Genomic DNA, 21137 nt, shown 5'->3' with positions numbered 1-21137 from the left:
TTATACAATAACAGAAATAATCTGAATTTCTCATTTTAATGAGTAATTAAGGCGTGCATGATACTTACTGGACAAATGCACTCATAGCTGCACGTGACATTTTCATAACTCCATTCAGAACAAATGCGTTGTGTGCTTGATCGAAAGTTACTGACTTAACCTAGGCAATCAAACTTGATTTATGAATGAGAGTTCTACATGTAATGTACATGCACTTTACAATAATGAAGTCAATCACTGAGTTAAAGAATTTGAAATATAAATGTCCTAAATCCAAATGATTAAAATAAAACTATATTATAATTTAACAGATGATACAGATATTTGTAACAATACTTTATAATGTACTTATTTAAGTATGCAAAAAGGCTGATGTTGGACGCACGATATTTCCTTAAATTTTTTCATAGCTATTTTCAAATTCAATTCAGTATTGTTTCACCTAGGATCAAAACTAAAGTCTATATTTGCAATTGAATCGTCTTACGGGAGAAATCTGAGACTTTTGAGTGATATATCATTTTGATCATTCAGATGACGCTCGAGAGGTGTTTAAATACAGATTTTATCTGAACAAAGGGTAAGCTTGGGACAAGATTAGTAACAAATTCTGGAACTATTTAAAAATATATAGCTATCAAAATGGCTGGCTTGCCCATCCTGTCTTTTTTATTACGTGTTTACGAAAATATTGTGTATGATTTGTCAGAAGCAGCGATGAATTATTTCGAAATAGCAATGTCGATACACTGTCATTCCATTACGACTTATCAAAGGGCTATCCAAAGCTACAATTTCCTTTAAGTATTTTTGAAGTTGTTGTTGTTGTAGGGTTTAACGCTATTTTTCAGCACACGATCCATGGCGGCCAGTATTAATGGTGGAGGAAGAACCCGGGAAAACCCCAGAAAGAACCACCCATCCACGAGAAGCTACTGGCAAACTTTCTCACATACCCGCATTAGCCGAATCCGAGACTCGAACCCACGCAGACAGAGGTGAGATGACAGTGATCCGTAACGGAAAGCGCTTTAGACCACTCAGCCACTCGGGGCCCCTATTCTTGAAGTAATCCCTCTACTGATAACCCGTCATGACTGGTTTTGTGATTGGCTTTAAATCCAGCAAATAAGGCTCTCTAGAGCAGGATAATTACAAGCAGATAAAAAATATGTAAAAAGTAATCTATAATCACCCAATCAAACATATGTATTCACTTGCTTAAAAGCAAAATCACAACACCCACACACACAAATACCCCCCCCCCCCAATAAAACAAAAACAACATGCACATCTAGGTTATTTTCACTAATAAAACATTCATGCCTACAATAAGTGTGTCCGCTATTACTGGATTACAGTCCATTTCTGCTCTGTTTTTTAAATACATTTTTCAATAAATATTTTCCCGCCAGTTGCAAATTATGTCATGAACTTCCGCAGATGATGAGCATGCGTATAAGCCTATGTTCAGTCAAATGGTATTGCATACATACGAATTTATATGCATACAGTTTTCATTGTACTTATACATTTTACCCAATGTGCCCAAAAAGTCCGATAACAGCCTCCTTTGTACCCACAACACTTTGAACAACCGTATCTATGAATTTTATTTTTGACCATATCATGTAAGCATTACTTTGCAAAACAGAGGCATGTACTTAGGTGTATGAACTAAATCATCAAGGTCTTTACCTTCTATTGCAAATCATCAATTGTTGAAGATAAATCAGGAAGAAAGTATGTTAAAAAATGGCAACCAATCGCTGCAATTACACCTTTGACTATTAGCGCAATGATATGATGAGCATATTTTGGAATATATCCTTTTATGGTTGATGAGGGAGAATCACGAATATTATTACTGTGATCTTGCATTTGATTGGCTGGACATGTTAGCGTTTTACAGACTGAATTTCTGATTCTGCTGTGATTGAGGTTGATAAAGTTAAGATTTCAATTAACCAGGTCTCAGATGAATACATGTTTTAGCGAGATCCACGCATATTAATGAGGTTATCTTGTATTTTACTAGCTCAGCTGGTTAAAACTTAAATGTCTGTTTTGTCATATTTTTGCAGTGTTTTAAATAAGCTCACATCTCAAAGCTTTCTCACATACCCACATTGGCCGAATCCGAGACTCGAACCCACGCAGACAGAGGTGAGATGGCAGTGATCCGTAACGGAGAGCGCTTTAGACAACTTGGCTCGGCGCCCCGGTAATAAATATGACGGTCTTCTTAGACAATCACATATATAAGATTTTCGCTGTTACAATTTAAAACTTATACACACATGCTTTTCTCGGAGTTAATCATGTAGGCATTACAAATAATATCATAATGAATATCTAACATATTGGTCATTGATTCAGTTTGTTATAGCCACTAACACTTTCAACTGCAGAGAGATAGTTCAAGGCTCTGGTTCGGCTACCTACAAAGAGCGACGTGGAACTACGAATCTTGTCATGCAGAGATTGGATAAGGGACCTACTATTTAATTTTCGTTGGGTGTGGGTGTTTGTGTGGGTGAGGCGACTAGTACGTTTCCCAGTCAGAACATATTTATATTTTTTCTCTATCACCTAAGAATACTATTTTTGAAATAATTTCACAATTATAACTAGTTCTTGTTGAGTACAGAATCAGAACTAGAATATTTTTCCAAGCATTTTTTGGTCCGAATTTGTTTTCAACAAAATGCTAGCACCCCCACCAACCGAAAATGAAAGTGTATACCTCTCTGAGAAGCTGACACTGTTGATTACTCTACACAATAAGGTGGCAGGGTCCAGTTTCGTAAATTGGCCCCTGTCAAATTTCTTAACTTAAGGCTATGGTGTGAATTTTTCAGCTATTATTGTTTACTACTTATAGATATGGATATATTTGTGAACTAGGTGTTTCGGGCTTGTGTTGTTCTTGAAATGATGTCAGGCATGTACACCTTCCATAGTTGCTCTGCAGTATGTTAATAGTTAAATACCAATAGTCGGCTAGGAAGAAGAGCTAGCCTCCAATAGCAGTAGACACGTGGGTTCAAGGCAAGTAGAGTATCTCAAAAACGGCTTGGATGACAACTATTCTTAATTGCATCAAACTATTTAGTAGACAATTTTTTTCATAATTTTCATCCAGGGAAAGAGCTTGCGTTTGCACTGTCAGCACCACATGCTTCAAAAATGGCCTTTGGATGTGAAAAATGCATGTGTAAAATAGGGTTGGGGTGCATAAACTTTTTCTGCTATGAACTGCCATTGACTTCTATGGTCAAGTAAATACTATTCTTATGCTTTGTTTTAATATAGGTATCTAAAAATATGGACCTTTTTGACCTCACTTGTGTCTTTGATTTTTTATGATTTTTTATACTAGGTCGCTGATTGAGGTATTAAATTTGTACATAGAAACTGGTCCCTGCCCCCTAACTATGGTACAAACAGTTTCGTAATGGTTACTAACTGGCGTTCAAATCTTTATTTGTTTCAATAAACTGAAGAATACAAATCTACATACGTTTAACATACACTAAAAGTACAAGTTTATAAGTACTGTAGCTGCAAATAACCAGTCTCTATTGAGTTGTATATATAAATTGTCTTTCAAAGCTTTAAATATCACTAACATAAACACCTCTCCAACCCAGATACAAACGTATGCGGCAAAAGTATGTCTTGTGTCAATTTGTAAAATACTACTGCTACTAAATTCATATTATTTTGTATCCACAACAAGCAGGTATCAGAATGCAAGGATGGCCTCTGGAAACAGTCGCGTGAATTGATGTGGGCGTGGTTATCTACCGCGTGTCGAAGGGTCATCTGCAACAACCATCCGAAGCGCATGAATAATTATGGTCTTAACCACAAGGACTTGGTAACCGCCCAGGCTACTCCCGCCAATGTGGTGGGGTTGGTGATCCCAAGCTCAGTCAGGGCCAAACCATTGGCAACAATTTTTTTTTTTTTGGTTATTGGAATGGGACTAGAGAATCACATTTTGGAAGTGGCATAATTTTCGCCACGCTACTGCTCAATGATTCCACGGTAAACGTTTTTTCTTCTTTCTTTTTTTTTTTTTTAAATTGCGGACGTCTGTCGTCGCAAGATATGGGCGATAATTCACGACATTCCTTTATCACCGGGGGCTGCTTTAGCTGATATTTGCTGTTTTTTTTTAAGGAATATACATAAACAAAACACCTAATCAATATCACAATGTAACAAACTTCTTCACAGTAATAAAAAGCCAGTTTTATCGATCGATAAAATGAATGTGGGTTGAAGAGAAACTCTGATTAGCTCATTCAGACAGCGTGAAAGGTCATTTAGGGTTATAATGTCGTACTCAGAGTGATTTGTTAAGAAGGTTTATGACTATTGCATATTCTATCGAATGGAAGAGTTTGAAGATTCAATGTCTTTGTATTGTCCTAGTGACCCTATAAACGTTAACACACTACAAGCTGCATATATTTCTTATTCTTATATGATAGACGAACCGCTCCGGTGACCAAAGTGGTTAGAGCGTCCGACTGGAGATCGTGGGTTCGATACCCGGCCGAGTCATACCAAAGACTTACAAAAGCGGTACTAACAGATACCTCGCTTGGCGCTCAGCATTAAGAGGTTAGTATTAGGACTGGTCAGCCTGGTGTCAGGATAATGTGACTGGGTGGGACATCATGCTACATGTCTGCGGCATGATGCCCCAGTATTAGACATACTTATAACTGCCACACTGCAGACATCGTAGCGATATGACTGAAAAAAATGTTAAAGCTAGGTCAAAAATAAAAAAATAAAAAATACACACACATATGATAAACGATTTCGTTCGAAATTATACACCAACAAAGAGTTACACACACACACACACACACACACACACACACACACACACATGTACTACAACAGCACGTGCAATTCTGATGTTTCAATTAGCACATGCCAAGCCATGCCAAAGTCATCCTGATCACCTAATGCATTTATGTAGCGCACCAAATACACTAAACAAGCAGGTTTTATCTGAGTCCTTATACTGTTTAAGCGGCTCCGATTCCTTGGTAAAGTACTTTCACTGATTGTTACATTTGTTAAAATGCACACCAGAAATGTCAAAGGCGACCTAAATACCCGTCACGAATAAGGTTACCGGCTTTGCTAGTGCTGCATCGCTATTACGACTTAAGATCCATATAACCAGCCAATACTTTAACTACACAAACAAACAAATATGGTAGCTGCTGAAAACTCACTGCATTGGCAGATTTTGCCACATCTTCCCACATGATGAAACTTTTCCGAGTTGATTGGTTTTGTGTAAGTTCTGTCAAGTCCTTGGTTAATCTAGAAAATAAAAATTTCAATATTCATTAAAACATTTAAAACTGATTTTTCGTCCGGCTCCGAGTTTGAATAAAACATTATCTATTCATGAATTAAGCAATTCAAATCAGTTCTGACATTGCACCCTAGGCTTTCGCTGAATAATTTACAATGGTAAATTTACATGTGTCTATTATTATTGTTTTGGCAAAGACAATTTTTTTTGTGAAACGTGTTGATGAAACGTTCGTAAAAGAGTAGGTAGTTCTGATATCGTACGCAAGGCGTTCGCTGAATTGTTTCAAATGGTAAAATAATAAGTGTATATTATTTTTGTCTGAAAGGACAGAACATATAGGAAACGTCTTGATGAAAAATTCATGAAAGAGCAGATAACTCTTGCTTTACATGAGGATCGATTTGGTTTTGTCGGGTTTAACGCCATTTTTCAGCACATGAAAGCCAGTATATTTGGTGGAGGAATAAAGATACGCTGGTCGAGTGGAGGCTATCGCTGGCACGTACAGAGATCAGATGTGTGTGTCATCTGTAAAGGCGAGTGCCTTAGACCACTAGTCATTTAGGGAGCCCTTAACAAAATACATTATTTAACGTGTTCTTTATCTCATATTGAATTTAATAGACTTTAAAATGTAGATTATTATGACTGTATGAGAATAACTCTGATTGGTAGGATTTTTGCTGTATGTTGTAACGTTTACGCTGTGTTTTAATGTTTGCACTGTGGTGTAATGTTTACACTGTGTTGCAGCATTTACACTGTGGATATGTTTACACTGTGTAGATCGATCCTGTATAAAACAAAACTTTCACTCATGTTCATCTTTATATATTATTGATTCTATTAACTGTTAAGTTATTTATCTGCCACTAGACCAGGAAAGGCTTAATACGGAATCAGGTGAACTGATTGTTTCTTTTAACATTCAAGTCGCTGTCGTCATTGCATTCAAATATTATGGAAGTGAAATACAATTTAGTAACGTGATGTTTAATCTCTCTCTCTCTCTCTCTCTCTCTCTCTCTCTCTCTCTCTCTCTCTCTCTCTCCTGAGGTTCCCTTTGAACAAGATTCAACGAGCAATATACATCTGCACCTGTCAAAATAATAACCTATCAGGTTAACCAATTTATGTATACCTGTCAAAATAATAACTGATCACGCTCTGGACATAGTCCTTGGGATTAAGGTCAGGTGATATGCCAGCTAGTCTTTGCATGGTACTCCGAAGTTCCGGGTTCGTCCACCTTAAAGGAGATAAATACGAAAGTATGTATGTATGTATGTATGTATGTATGTATGTATGCATGTATTTATGTATGTGTGTGTGTGTGTGCGTGCGTGCATGCGTGCGCGTGCGTGTGTGTGTGTGTGTGTGTGTGTGTGTGTTAGAAGTTAACTCGTAAAATCGATCAGGTAAAATGAGGGTACTTAGTAGTCATTGTTCTATGCCATTTATGACATTCTAATTAGTGGCCGATTTACGTCTTCTTGCAAATCGAGTATTTAATCAAAATGAGTAATATTTTTCTTTTTCAATTTTCCTTAGTTTCACGGGACTGAAGCTATTATTTACAAAACCTTATTAAATATTTCAATACATAAATTCAGTATACCAGTATACTTTGTGTGTGTGTGTGTCTGTGTGTGTGTACGTAGGTGTGTCTACAGTTTTCACATTTAGTGCACAATTAAGGTCATAGTCGAACCGTGCACACTGACAGTAATATATAACTAAGTCTGAGTGTCGCCAAGTGTTGCCGCGGGTATCGAAAGCGTTACATGCTAACCAGCAAATAGTGTGAACCTCGTCACCACCAAGATGGATATAGTTGTCAGGAAACACATGAAAAAGTTCTCTGAAGAGGGAACGTAAAAACTCATAGGTCGTATTTTTAGAAGGATCCAAAGGTCCTAAAGGACCAAAGAGCGGTTTTCCATTTTCGTAACATTTCGTTTTGATCTCTGGATATCCTAATCCCCAGGCAAACGTATGTCCTGTAGACGAAATAAATAAATAAATAAATAAATAAATAAATAAATAAATAAATATCAATATTAAGAGTCCAGTCTTGATTATTTTTTTAAAAAAGTATGATCTGAGATGTTCTTTCAACTTAATGAGACAAATGGTAATGTACAACGTGTACATGAAGGAGTAACAAGAATAGCATGTACGCTACGGTATGCAAGATTTATTTACCTATTTGCACGTTTTTCCAAGACTATACTAAAAATTGAAGACATGCAGTTTTATTTAAATGCTCTTGAAGGGTTGTCTCATATTCGTGCGCACTATTGATATTGCATACGTTTATAATTTGAGACACTTGTATATGTCTGTCTCGTGCTTCTACGTGAAAGTTTACTTAAAACTCTTATTCATCATCAATATAACTATATTGTATAGAAGTCACATGATTATGGTCCTTAACTTTAAGATATCAGAGGAGCCTACGTATTGTTATAAATGACGCTAGTTGATTAATTGCAATATATCGCATACTTTATTTGCAGAAAATAAGCGACACTTCCCCCCTCCCGCTCTTTCAGTTTTATTTACCTGGAGAGTCAAATTCCGGTATGACCCGAATACCTCTGAGGCGGGCATATTCAATTATTTCTGCGATGTCTTTTTGAGTATATACTAATGTCGGATGAAATGCCCCCTGCAAAATGTAAACGAACATAAATTAGGCCGAATTATTTGATCCGCATGTCTTACAGCGAAATATACCAAATAAGTTCCAATACTAAACAAGTGAATATTTTGTGAATAACTTTGCAAACAAGACTGAATTTAAGTCCAGACGATGTAAAGTAGAGCTAAAATGAAAACTGGAAAACGTTTGCAAGGAAATTGTTTCATACGTGACTTTACATTTTCTATTCGAACAACGCCCTGCAAGACCTGGCACTCAAAGGCAATGACATAATGGTTGTTGACGTGCACGCAGTCTCCATTGTGAAGCTCTTGAGCTCTTTAATTAATAAATCAATTATTATATATATATATATATATATATATATATATATATATATATATATATATATATATATATATATATATATATATCATATGCTAGACGGGTGAATACTGTCGAAACAGATATTACAAATATTTTGATTTCCAATGAAGATCAATCAGTACAGTTATATCAGTCATTTTGATTCTTCAGTTATAATTCATAATTCAATGTAACCAGATTGAACATACCTAGGTTATTAACCAGCAGAGGATATGTTGCCAAGTTTTGTTTCGTCCGTGAGAATAGACGATGGGCATAAGAATCAATTTTCTGACGGCGTGTGCGTCAAGATAAACTTATTTGGGCGTTTATTTCAGTTTCTATAACAATGTTCCATGTAATGTCATGAAACCTGACTGTGAGTTGTATGGCACTATTTTTCAAAGTCTAAGTCAGAGTGATATTGAATTACGCTGCAGTTATTATACTAAGTTTTGCATTTAACTGATTTTATCCGACAATGTTATATGTAGTCATAAACTTGATTGTCTATTCATCAAGGACGGTACTTTTCACCAGTGGGTAAAAATATATCACACTAAACGATTTCTCACGCTCAGATTGTTGCCTCGTGTTTTTTGCACTTAGCTCCATTTGTCTGATAATGCTGAATGTAGCCATGAAACTTGAAGGGTAAGAGTTCGTCATATTGGTCTGAAGCTCATGTTTGTTTGAGTCTTTGCTTTTAGCTCAGCTTTTCTTATATCGTTAAATGTACAGTCATGAAAATGGATGGGTCTATTTATATTGAAGGGTCCTATCCATTAACGGAACATACGTGTTACGATAACCTACATTTCATGCTCCAGTGATCACATTAATTTTTTCCCAAAAGGCTAAGTTTTCATGACTTTACTGCCTGTACAGTCATGAAATTTGATGGTTCGATTCATCTTGTAGGTTGATACTCAATAAGGAAAAATTGTTTCCAGTGACCTACTTTTCACACACAATTGATAACGTTAAGTTTTTTCATTTAGCTCAGTTTCTCAAACACTGTCGTACGGGAGAGCCTTAAACCTAATTGGTCTATTCATTTTGGAAGGTAATACTCTCTCCACTGGCAAAAATAAGTCACACTGGCTGATATTCAACGCTCCAGCGATTATGCCATGTATTTGCAATTAGCTCAGTTTATCTGACGATTTTGTATGTATAGCCATTAAACATAATAAGTCTATTCTTTTCAAATGGTACTATTCACCGCGGGAAGTTTATGTTGCAGAGACATTTTCATGCTCGAGTTATTAAGCCTTTTTCTTGCATCTTTGTCTGTACATTTATGAAACTTGAGGAAAATTTTTATCAAAGAAGATATTACCACCACGACCATAAGTACGCCATAGCGACCTACATTTCAAGATGCAGCGATTATGTTAAGAGTTTGCATATAGCGTTGTTTCTCCGAAACCATGGTACGTAGTTATGAACTTGACTAGTGCATTCATTTTTAATGAGTACAGTTCATAGCGGACAAAAGTAGGTGTCCGTGATTCATTTATTAATTCCGCGAAATTCTTATTTATTTCAGGGATTTCGCTAAAACCTCTGCAAACAAGTACCCGAACTATTGAGATATTTATACAGCCTGTCTCTTTCGTGTGTACATGCACGAGTCAAATATATAACATTTATACACGTAAGGAGAGAGAGAGAGAGAGAGAGAGATTATTACCTTTTGGCTTAATTTAGGAAGAACTTCGCTTTGATAAGGAAATGAGTTGTCATCCACTATGTGCCAGTGTAGAACATTTAGCTTATTTTGGGCCATGGATTCCTGTAAAATAAAGTTAATAATTCCATTTGGATATGATACTGAATTCTTACGTGAATTCGTTCCATGGCAGTAAGGTTAGGCAAGTAAGACCACTTTTTTCCGTTATGTAGTTTTCCTCTTTTTACCTACAAAGCAATGTGGTTGTCGTTATGATGCACATATCTGAGCAAGTTTATTGACAGTTCAAAGTTCTTACTGATATAAGCATGTGCATGCCTAAATTCATCAGACAAATAAAATAGTATAGCAAACATGTGGACATATAACTGTCACAGAATAAGGCAAGAAATTACTTGGTTTCGCCTTATAACGATTTGATCTCGACTTCATTTACATTGATTGTAGTCTGTGCATATTTGTAACCCCTGACGCTTAAACATGACATGAGATGCTTCTTCATTTGTAGACAAAAACATAAAAAGGAATTAGAGAACAAAAACAAAAAGAAACAAACGACTTACCAACACCTCAAAAAGAACTTCCTTGAAAATGTAATGCCGTGCAGTGTCAATTAGGACGCCACGGTGCTGAAATCTAGGATAATCCTTGACACGAGTCTCTCGAATGTAAAGCTGGAATTATTTAAATTTACCATGAGTACTCTGGTATTATACTCGTAACACTCATTAGCTGCAAACTGCGTACAACCATATATGCTGTTTGTTCTAGTTCTACGCTGTTTGTTCTAATTTGATCACAGCAAAAGAAAAACGTTACATTTTAAAGCAGGTATCATATCATAAGACACATTTTCTTCACTTACTTTCACTAGTTTGTGGAATGGAATTAGCATATATCGTATGTGTGTGACTACGTAAGTCGTGTCAATGATAGCATGAGATTATAAACTTTTCATTAAAAGGAAACAAGGCTTCATTTTTTTAATGTAAAATGTATACAACGAATGGTATATCATTTATACAGCGTACATAATATACATATATTTTATTTATATCTCATACTAATACATACATGTTAGAGGAATTATGTCCTCTGCTCTTAGCTTTAGTGCAATGCTGGATAGATATAATGTTGACGTAGCTTGCGTAACTGAACATAAACTATTACAGCACATACTTCCATTTTGCGATACTATTCGTTCTGATTATAAATGCACTGCTAAGGCAGAGGATATTTCCTCTAATTGTATGTTAATAAAATGTGGTAAAGGAGGAGTTGCAATCTTCTGCAAAACTTCTCTCATGAGATACGCTAACTTTATAGATGAAGTTAATAGTGACAGAGTTGTTGGCATAGAATTCAAATTTCCCGATATGCAAAATGTATATATTTTTTGTGTATATATGCCGACCCTATTATATGGCATAGATTGTTACAAAGCGCAAATTGAGTTGATTCAAAATCTCTATGATCAGTACTCACAGCTGGGGGACGTGTATTTTACTGGTGATTTCAATGCAGTAGCTGAACCAGCCACTTTCAGAGATTACAAAGATAGAGTATTTCATGAGTTCTTGCGATATAATAATCTAGTGAGTGCTGGACATTTAATAATATGCACTGGTTCCCGCTATACGTTCACCCCAGCAAGAACGATGATTGATCATTTTGTACTGTCGGATCAATGCATAGGTAGATTACGAAGTGTGCACATTGTTTCAGATCACGAAGAGCACGCGATATCTGACCACCTCCCTATCCTTACTTCCCTTCGTACAGTGACCTGTGGGAGAGACTTCAGACAGTCTATGAAGAGAAACAACATAGCCTGGAATAAATTAAACGCTGATATCTTGAAAAACTATCAATCTGAGCTGGACCTTCGCCTGAAAACTTTAGATATAGATACTATTTCGGACAATGTTGATAGCTTTTACCAGCACATTGTTAATGCAATACAGCAGTCAAGCGACATCGCGCTTCCAAAGTCTAAATTCAATTATCATGCCAAACCATATTGGTCAAATGAACTCAAAGAAGCACATAAACTTCAAAGACAAGCTAGGTATACTTGGATAAATGAGGGAAGACCGAGGGGTAGTCAATTTAATTCTTACAGAGAATATAAAGACAAGAAGAGAGACTTTAGAAACGTTCAAAAACTGGCTGTGGAAAAATATATGGGGGAGGTGTATGAAGAAATTGAAAAAGCACATGAATGCGATGTAAGACACTTTTGGAAAATGATCAACATTAAGAGAGGGAACAATACAAATTTTTGTCAGGAACTATCAACTGATGGAGTTTGTGTCCGTGATGATGATTCCATCGCAAATGGCTTTGCTAGATACTATGAGGACATTCACACGCCGAATTTAAACCATAGTTTTGACGGAAACTTTTATGAATTTATAGAGAGAGAATTAAATCGGGGTCTACAGGACGAAGTAAGCCATATCGAGGCCTTACAGACCAGTATCAGATTAAATGAAGTAAGAGAAATCATTAAAGGTCTAAAGAAATCAAAAGCATCGGGCCATGATCAAATTTGCAATGAACATTTGATCTATGGCAGCGACTACCTCATCGAGTGTATGACAATTTTATTTACTCGGATGATTGATCAATCTTACATACCTGTAGATTGCAAAAAAGGGTTAGTAATACCACTGTACAAAGGTAACAGAAAATCAAAGAACTCCCTCGAAAGTTACAGGCCTGTTACTTGTTATCTACAAAACCTTTGAGAAAGTTATTCATGAACGTTTGGTAACTTGGCTCAAAGATACTAATTCTAGTATACCCAGTTCACAACAACATGGTTACCAAAAAGGTTTAGGCTGCACAACAGCGAGTTTTGTGCTGTTGCAATCAGTACAATATAATGTAAACATGGGTTCACGGGTTTTTGCTGCTTTTCTTGATACAAAAAAGGCATTTGATACCGTGTGGCACGAAGGACTGCTTTTTAAATTATTCACGTTGGGAATTACGGGTAAATCCCTTTTGATATTTTCTAACATGTATACAAATTTACAGAGTAAAGTTCTTGTAAATGGGCAATTTTCAGATTGGTTCTCAACTGGCCAAGGAGTGAGACAAGGGGGTGTTTTGTCAACCTTGATGTACACAATATTTATAAATGACTTGCTGCTACAGTTAGAAAATAGTGGATTTGGAGCAAAGATTGGATCCTTAGCTGTGGGAAATCCAACCCTAGCTGATGATATTTCACTTTTGGCTATATATCCTAGCAATCTACAAAAGCTGTTAGATATAGCATACGACTACAGTAATAAGTGGCGATTTGAGCTTAGTGTTACAAAGTCATACATTATCATTTTCGGACCCCAATACAAGAATTTTATCAATATGAAATGGTATCTTGGCCCGTCATGTTTGCCGGTTACCGATTCGGCAACACACCTGGGTCACCGGATTAACTCAAAGCTGACGTCGCATGACGCAATACTCGATGCATGCAAAAAAGGGAAAAAATCTTTTCACGGTCTGTTTGGTATTGGCATTAAACCAAATGGTTTAAATCCTTTGGTTGCTGCAAATGTAATTAAAAAGGTAATTTTCCCTTCAATGTTTTATGGAAGTGAATTATGGTGTAACATTTCAAAAAGTGACCTCGCTTTATTGGATAAAACTCTGAGGTATTTTGCCAAACATTTACAAGGTTTTCCAATACATACAAGATCAGACATTGCCCTGGGAATGCTAGGATGGACATCAGCGCAGTCCGAAATTGATAGAAGAAAATTGATGTTTTTACACAGATTGTGTTTGATGCCTAACAATGTACATACTAAACGTGTGTTTAACGTTGCGTTATTTCACTTCATTCTGAGCGGATGCATGTCAAGCTGCGGGTTAATTTCAAATTTATATTATATCTCAAAGAAGTTTGACTTGCTCGGGTATCTAACTGATTATTTACATCATTCTGAAATTCCAGATAAACATAATTGGAAAGAAATTGTAAGGTCAAAAATTGTTGGTCTTGAAAATAGCCTCTGGAGAGTTCGTATGTCTAATCAAGCAGATTTTGATAGATTCTCTTCGATACACGAATACTTACGACCTGCCTCAGTGTGGCAGTCGGCTAAAACTAGACAACACACTAAGGTATTTACATATGTAGCTAAACTATGGGCTGCTGTTCCACAAACACAGCTTGATATGTGTATTAGATGTGGGAATGTTTATACAGACTTGATACTTCATTGTTGTGTTAGTTGTCCTTATATGTCGAACTTTCGAAATTCTTTCTGGGATTTCCTTACTGATAAATTTCCCCTGAGCCTGCACATTACGTTATTTAATGCAGAAGATGAGCTGCAACTACAATATCTTTTAGGTAAAAGGTTACCATCAGGAGTAATCGACAAAGAAAACTCCAAGCTATTCGTCCTGTATGCAGCATACTTTGTCATGCAGTGTGCAGCTATCTTCTGTAAATAAGGTACTGAAACTTGCAACTTATGAGTTGACGAACACTTTGTTGATTGATATTGCGTAAGAATTTGTATTCCAATATAAAACATTTTTTTTTTTTTTTTTTTTTTTTTTTTAAATATTTATTGATTGTATTCAGATGATTTATTCTTATATCATGTAATCTTCCATGGAAGGAAATAAAGATGATGATGATGATGCCTTTTGAACGGAGTTGAGATTTACTACCACAGGCAGCTGTGTATGGACCTAGTGAATGAATGAACTCACATCTCCCAGTGTCTCCGCTACAAAATGTAGTTCTATGCCTTTTGTGGATGTTCTCAATCACCACTGTATATCGAAAAGTTGACTTTTTTTAAATTTTTTTTTAGTTTCCATATTTCTTCACATTGATTAAATCAATATAATACACACTTATGATTTAAACATGAAATATGGTTTTAATAATAAAAGTAGAGCATTAGAAACACTTGGTTATCATCGCCATTCACGTGAACGCTAAGCCGTTCATCTACCGGCTCATGGAAATTAGTGTGGAATAGAAACTAAGGGAAAGGACGAGCCAACAAGAGATAATTAAAATATTTTAATATATTTACAGTTGATCTAAATCATTATTCTGCTTTATTAACAGCACCACCGACCACAATCTCTCTCTCTCTCTCTCTCTCTCTCTCTCTCTCTCTCTCTCATTCGTCGGTTTGACTTAACTTTTACCATCATTCATAAGTCCAGAGATATCGTTGGATGACACAAACTAAAATCCACTACGTTCGTCATTTCATAGACCTCCCGCATACGAGGCGGAGGGTCTGAGAGAGAGGCCTTTGGAAATTTTCATATTTAATTAATAATCGATTTTTAGAACATTATATTATGTTTAAGAAACAAAAACAAAACATGAAATACACCAGTCTTTGTACCACGTAACCGAGGAATTTGCTATATAATGTCGACGTGGTTTGCAACTTTGCATCATTGATAAGCACTGTAAATAAATCCCAAGGAAAGGGCACGCTTATCGTTACGACGAACCATATTATTGTAGGTTACTTGGTGTAATTTCTATTTCAAGGTTTAAATCCAACCCAAATTCCTTTTCTCTCTCACTCCATATTTCTGCGTAGTTTCTCCGTTATGCATGAGGGGAGGGGGGAACAGAAATCAGAAAGGATTGTGATGAAAATGTGTACGATATTACATCAATTTAGAAATCGAGGATTGTTAATACTTTTTTTCGTTATTTTCATACGTCACTAATGAATAATGTGTGAAAATTCATCGTTGCTCTAGAACCAACTGCAGTCGTTTACTAGAATGTTTATATAAGCTTATTATTGTGTCATGGGCGGATCAAAATTTTGATATAACAATAGTATTGGTATATCAAATTGCTGTATACCAACACTTGCCATGTTATTTTTAATATATATATATATATATATATATATATATATATATATATATATATATATATATATATATATATATATACGCAAATAATTGGGAAAAACAAAGTACTAAAAAAGGCAGCTTGTATGTTATATGTAATGAACAGATGGAAGGAGGGAGGGGAACTATATCTTATTAATAATAAGTAGATCAATCTGATCCGCACACCTACACCCTACTGTTAAAAGCCTGAAATGAATTGTCAATGCCGGCTGGGTCCATATATATATATATATATATATATATATATATATATATATATATATATCCAAAAACAGTTATCGCTTACTGAGATATTAACCTGAATATGAATCGATGGTTCATATCCATACTGATTTCAAAGTCTGAACTATACTATTCACGAAGACAGCATGCAATGATCAAACCTTGTATAGGACACGATGAACAAAGAAAATGTGTATTTGTCAATGCCTCAAACGTTGGGCATATCTCGCAACCATGAAACCCTGCACAAGAGGAAATATGTATTAACTAAACTCCGGATCAAAAAGCAGTCAATGCACCTTGGAATGAGATAATTCTGATTTAATTTGATTTTCATGTCTGCATTTCTTAACTGGATGAACAACGACGTCCACCACAACATATATATTTCATGATAACCTGTTCTTTCAAGCAATGTTATGTCATTGATCACACTAAGCTTTTAAATGAGGTTTTGTCCGAACATATGGAATGCTAAGTGGGAGTTAGATTGTCACTCAAGTTTTCTTTTGAAACCGAGCAAAGGGACCTATGACAAAACATATTTTGCCTCGTAAGACAGATGTCCGTATGTCTGTCAGCAAGGGTTGTCTGTATGTCTTTCAGCAAGGGTTGTCCATCTGTCTCTCAGTCAGTATGAATATTAAAATTGTCATCCCCAGATAAATAGCCAGGGCAGGGTGCTGGTTGCCTGTCTTGTGATGGAAAATGGCGTTATACCTGCAGCAACTAAAGTGACTGCTATGTACAGATTGACACAGTATATATATATATATATATATATATATATATATATATATATATATATATATATATATATATATAAATGTGTGTGTGTGTGTCAATCTGTACATAGCATATATATATATATATATATATATATATATATATATATATATATATATATAGTAGTTATTATAGGCTATTAAGCAACTTTAGAGAATTATTTAACAGAAAAAGTGTCGGCTGCAAAACATAATTTTATTTGTGCATAGGTGTCTTTTCTAGTCTTCTTGGTTCAAAACGCTTGGTTTCAATGTTCTAAGGCGGCGTATCCAGTAAGATTCCTTTTCATTTCTGGTCTGGGAACTCCAGTTGCGGTTGTAAATAATTCTCTAAATTTGCTTTAAGCCTACAATAACTACTTAAACAATGAAATATCCGGGATATAATTTGCGCTTAAATCAATTTACACAAAATAATAGATGTCGTTATGGCTCATCCATTTCTAGGTCAATACAAATATTTTACAGTATCAGCAACAAGCTGAATAAACGAGCTGAAACATGATAAAGTTAAAGGTTTGTTTCCTGTAGAAACAGGCATGTAAAGTTTTGCAAACATAACCGTATTTTTGTTTTATTTGTTGTCTTGTCTATGTTTTGTATTTGCCGTTGAAAAAGACTCATTGTAGAGTCGAAAGCGCTCATGCTAGTTAGATACCAGTTTCGCACTGTTTTGTATATATATATATATATATATATATATATATATATATATATAATATGTTTTATTAATATATGTAAATAGGTCTTGGAGAGAGAGAGAGAGAGAGAGAGACCTTTCCATCCATCTGCTTGAAGACCAACTGACTGAAGGTCTCGAGACCTCTTAAGGCACCCCAGACTTCAGGAGCGGATAATTCAGCCTTGCCGTTATTAACATATATTCTGTCTGAGTGGAAGGGAGAGAAAATAGAGCATTATTTATTTTCCAGCTTATCCATTCTTGTGGCAACTCTGCATCAAAGTAACAAACAAGGATTTAACGCAGTTACAACAATTAAATACAAGTATGCATATATGTCTATATGCACGGAGATCAGAGCCTGTTATTAATTATGCAACTACAGTAGTTTACGAAACGTGTGAAACCATTTTATTATTTCCGGTCCAAAACTAAATAAATTGCGTTTTTAATATTTCAAATTCAGTTAAACTTCTCAAAGATAGCGATCTTTCAAAAGGACAGATCAAGTGAAATTCAGACATATACTATTTAAAAACATTTTCATTGATTTATTTGTTACAACACCTGACGCGATTTTTAATGCACGCTTCAAAAAATGTCTAAGATATATGGCGCTTTTATCATATATCTCTCGGCAAATAAGTCTTTCCAACTTGCACCGGGTCATAAAGGACGTGTTCGTCGGAGAATTCATATTTATTATATGCTCATTTTTGTCTCCGTTAACTTTCCATTGTCAGAATCTTTCAGTATTTTACGATGCTGAACTCGCGCAGAACTTCATATTGCACTCATAAAGGAACTACTTTGGTAAACAGTGGATACATACGCCAGCAATTTTGATTTCTAAACAAATCATGTACACCCATGTAGTAGGCGGTTAACGTTTTGGTTGATTAAATTTGTTTGTGAATGAACTAAAGCAGATGTTTTGTGGACTGCCACATACCAGCTGCTTTGCTACATTCCGCGTTAACGTTTTTGATACAATATGTCGGATTTAGGCGGGTGGTGGATGGCAGATTTCATAAAATTGCTGGGTACCTACAAATAACATGCGAGTGTCAAGGCATAAACTATCTTCTTTGGCTGGTAATAAGAATGGCAAAAAATATGCTTACAGTTTTGCATCCTGAATTTCATCAAAATCTACGTCCTTAGTTCTGCAAATCCGAATTATATGAGCCATGTCATGGGTTCTCAAGCTTGATTACACATTTCGAAATTGTAATGTACTTTCGACTACATTCCAAGTAAAATTACAACATTCTTACTGCACTCAAAATGAAATAAACATTATATTCCATAGCGTCTTTTTGGTAATTGCAATTGAAAGACTTCACATTTTCCCCACATTATGATTTCAAACATTCATGACAAAACAGAAACACACTTGCAGATGTCAACACGCTTCTCCCTCGCTGCTTCAATCCGATGTATTTAATGTAGAATTATCACAGATAAATTCAGTCCATAATCACGAACTTTCGTAGAATCGACAAAAATACCAAATTCTATTCGTTCCAGATCAAACGGAAACGTTGTTGTAACGTGCATTCATTCACAATATGATTCCAGATTTCAATTTTAAGTAGACCGAAACGCTATTTTCTTTCGAAAGTTATGTCTAGTGAGCGACCAAGTTCAAATTTATCTGGGCTGAGTTATGTGCGCATTAATACAGTTGTTGTGTAATGATGAATACTTGTGCATTTAGTTTGGAATACAACATACATTCAATTGCTTTGTTCCTTGTAGTGTATTTTGTTTATATGATTAAGCCTTAGGTAGAAAAAGAAAATGAGCATATGGTAAAAAGGTTACTGCATTTGTATAGGAAAATATAGACTTGTACAAGGACGTACAGCTTTTCCATCCGAAAAACTGGTTCATATTTTCCCATACAAATGCAGTAACCTATAAATACTGGCAAAGAGCATCGCAAAACCCGTATGAATTCAGACTGTACACTTTTGGAATCCATCGATTCCATTTTCACTATCACACGATTATGGTACGATTCTGACAAGAACAAAACGTAACAGTGAAATGTTATTTACAGAAGTAATACTATTTTTGACTGGATATTCACAAAGAAAATACAAGAAAGAAATAAAATAATAAAAAAGGAAAAGTTTTGTGTAACGCCATCTTTTACGATACGTCTCACGTGAGCTCTCAAAACTCAAATATATTTGGTTAGAACTAAGGAATCCAGTTAGTGACATGAACAAGTAGATCCATAATGAAAATATGCGCCATCTTTATTGTTGTCAAAACTATCTAACAGAAATGTATTCCATATATATATTTTTTTTAAAGTAGGTATTTGCTTCAAATCGGTGAAAACTTCAGTGATGTGACTAAGTATTATATAGTCTTGGGTTAACGTTACACCGGTACAATACTGGCTATATGATGGCGACTAAAAGTAGTGTTAGAAAACAGACATGTTGCGTCAGTACAATACTGGTTAAGATGAAGATAAAGGCTTAAACAAGCATTAAAAAAGTACTAAACGATAAAAGTTAAACTAACTTAAATTAATTTAAATACATTTTTTAAATTGGAAGAAAATTTAAGTGAAAGAAAAACGTAAACTGTTGTCAAGAGTTTGCGAAATTAATGGTGGTAAAATGTTACTTTTGTTAGGTACCATAAAGCCAGTGTTGTGCTGACAATAAACGTGGATTTAAACCTTTGTTGCTGAAAATTTAAAAGAATCCCAATTTAACAGAAAATACAACAACAAAATAATGACCTAACTGTATGCATGTCATAATGTTTATAAAGCTCATGAAACTATTTCATTATGGTCCTAAAACCAATACATTGCAGGTCTTTCCTCCTCATAAATAACATTTAATTTAAGTGAAAACAAAATTTAAAAGCAAATCAGATATAATTTGTAAATCATGAAAAAAAATGATCTGTACTCAAGCAAATTGTGAAATTCCGACGTTTTAGTATCAGCCGTAACCAACCCTTTCTTGCAAGTCTCCCAATCGGTGGCAGCACAGTCTTAAACGACATTACTATTGTATTAAAGGAATGGAAACAACAGTAATGAAAATTTTAAATTTATAGCCACCAATTGAACTAATCATCATTAAAAGCAGAAAACAGAGTAAAACACATGACAGACCGGCAATATAAACTATTTAAAACTTATTAAATATGTTCAGTACTTAATGATTGAACCCGAGTGGCCATAGATGCAGGCGTCTGACCAATTTAACCTAGTAAACTGAGTAGGATCAAATTTCGTTGTTTACTGCATTTTCATTTGAGCCATATTTACAGCTCTTGTCTGGTGAACTTCATTAGGCGATTGTCTTAAAACATTTGTTTTCTGCGCAAAATTAAAGTCTCAGTATACTGTCCAAAGAAACGGAGATGTGGTGGTGGAGCTGGAGTGCTTTTTTAATTTCTTTCACTGCCTTTCATGCAAGCCTTTTCTG

The 21137-nt window shown here is 35.3% G+C and overlaps 1 protein-coding gene across 1 annotated transcript in view; it reads right to left on the bottom strand.

Moving 5' to 3' along the window:
- Window positions 1-21137, bottom strand: part of LOC149775935 (beta-hexosaminidase subunit beta-like) — a 42334-nt gene that overhangs the window by 10505 nt on the left and 10692 nt on the right. The window contains exons 5-11 of the mRNA XM_089943543.1: window positions 17768-17880; window positions 10623-10733; window positions 10060-10161; window positions 7919-8024; window positions 7146-7353; window positions 6495-6602; window positions 5265-5355 (exon numbers count right to left, since the gene is read on the bottom strand). Of these exons, the coding sequence (XP_089799669.1) occupies window positions 5265-5355; window positions 6495-6602; window positions 7146-7353; window positions 7919-8024; window positions 10060-10161; window positions 10623-10733; window positions 17768-17880 (839 nt within the window). The remainder of the gene's footprint in view (window positions 1-5264; window positions 5356-6494; window positions 6603-7145; window positions 7354-7918; window positions 8025-10059; window positions 10162-10622; window positions 10734-17767; window positions 17881-21137) is intronic.

Source organism: Sinohyriopsis cumingii, chromosome 19 (assembly GCF_028554795.1).
Source record: "Sinohyriopsis cumingii isolate HCF-2022 chromosome 19, ASM2855479v2, whole genome shotgun sequence".
Taxonomy (NCBI): domain Eukaryota; kingdom Metazoa; phylum Mollusca; class Bivalvia; order Unionida; family Unionidae; genus Sinohyriopsis; species Sinohyriopsis cumingii.
The sequence above is the reverse complement of the archived record's forward strand: the minus strand, read 5'-3'. Positions and strand labels throughout refer to the sequence as shown.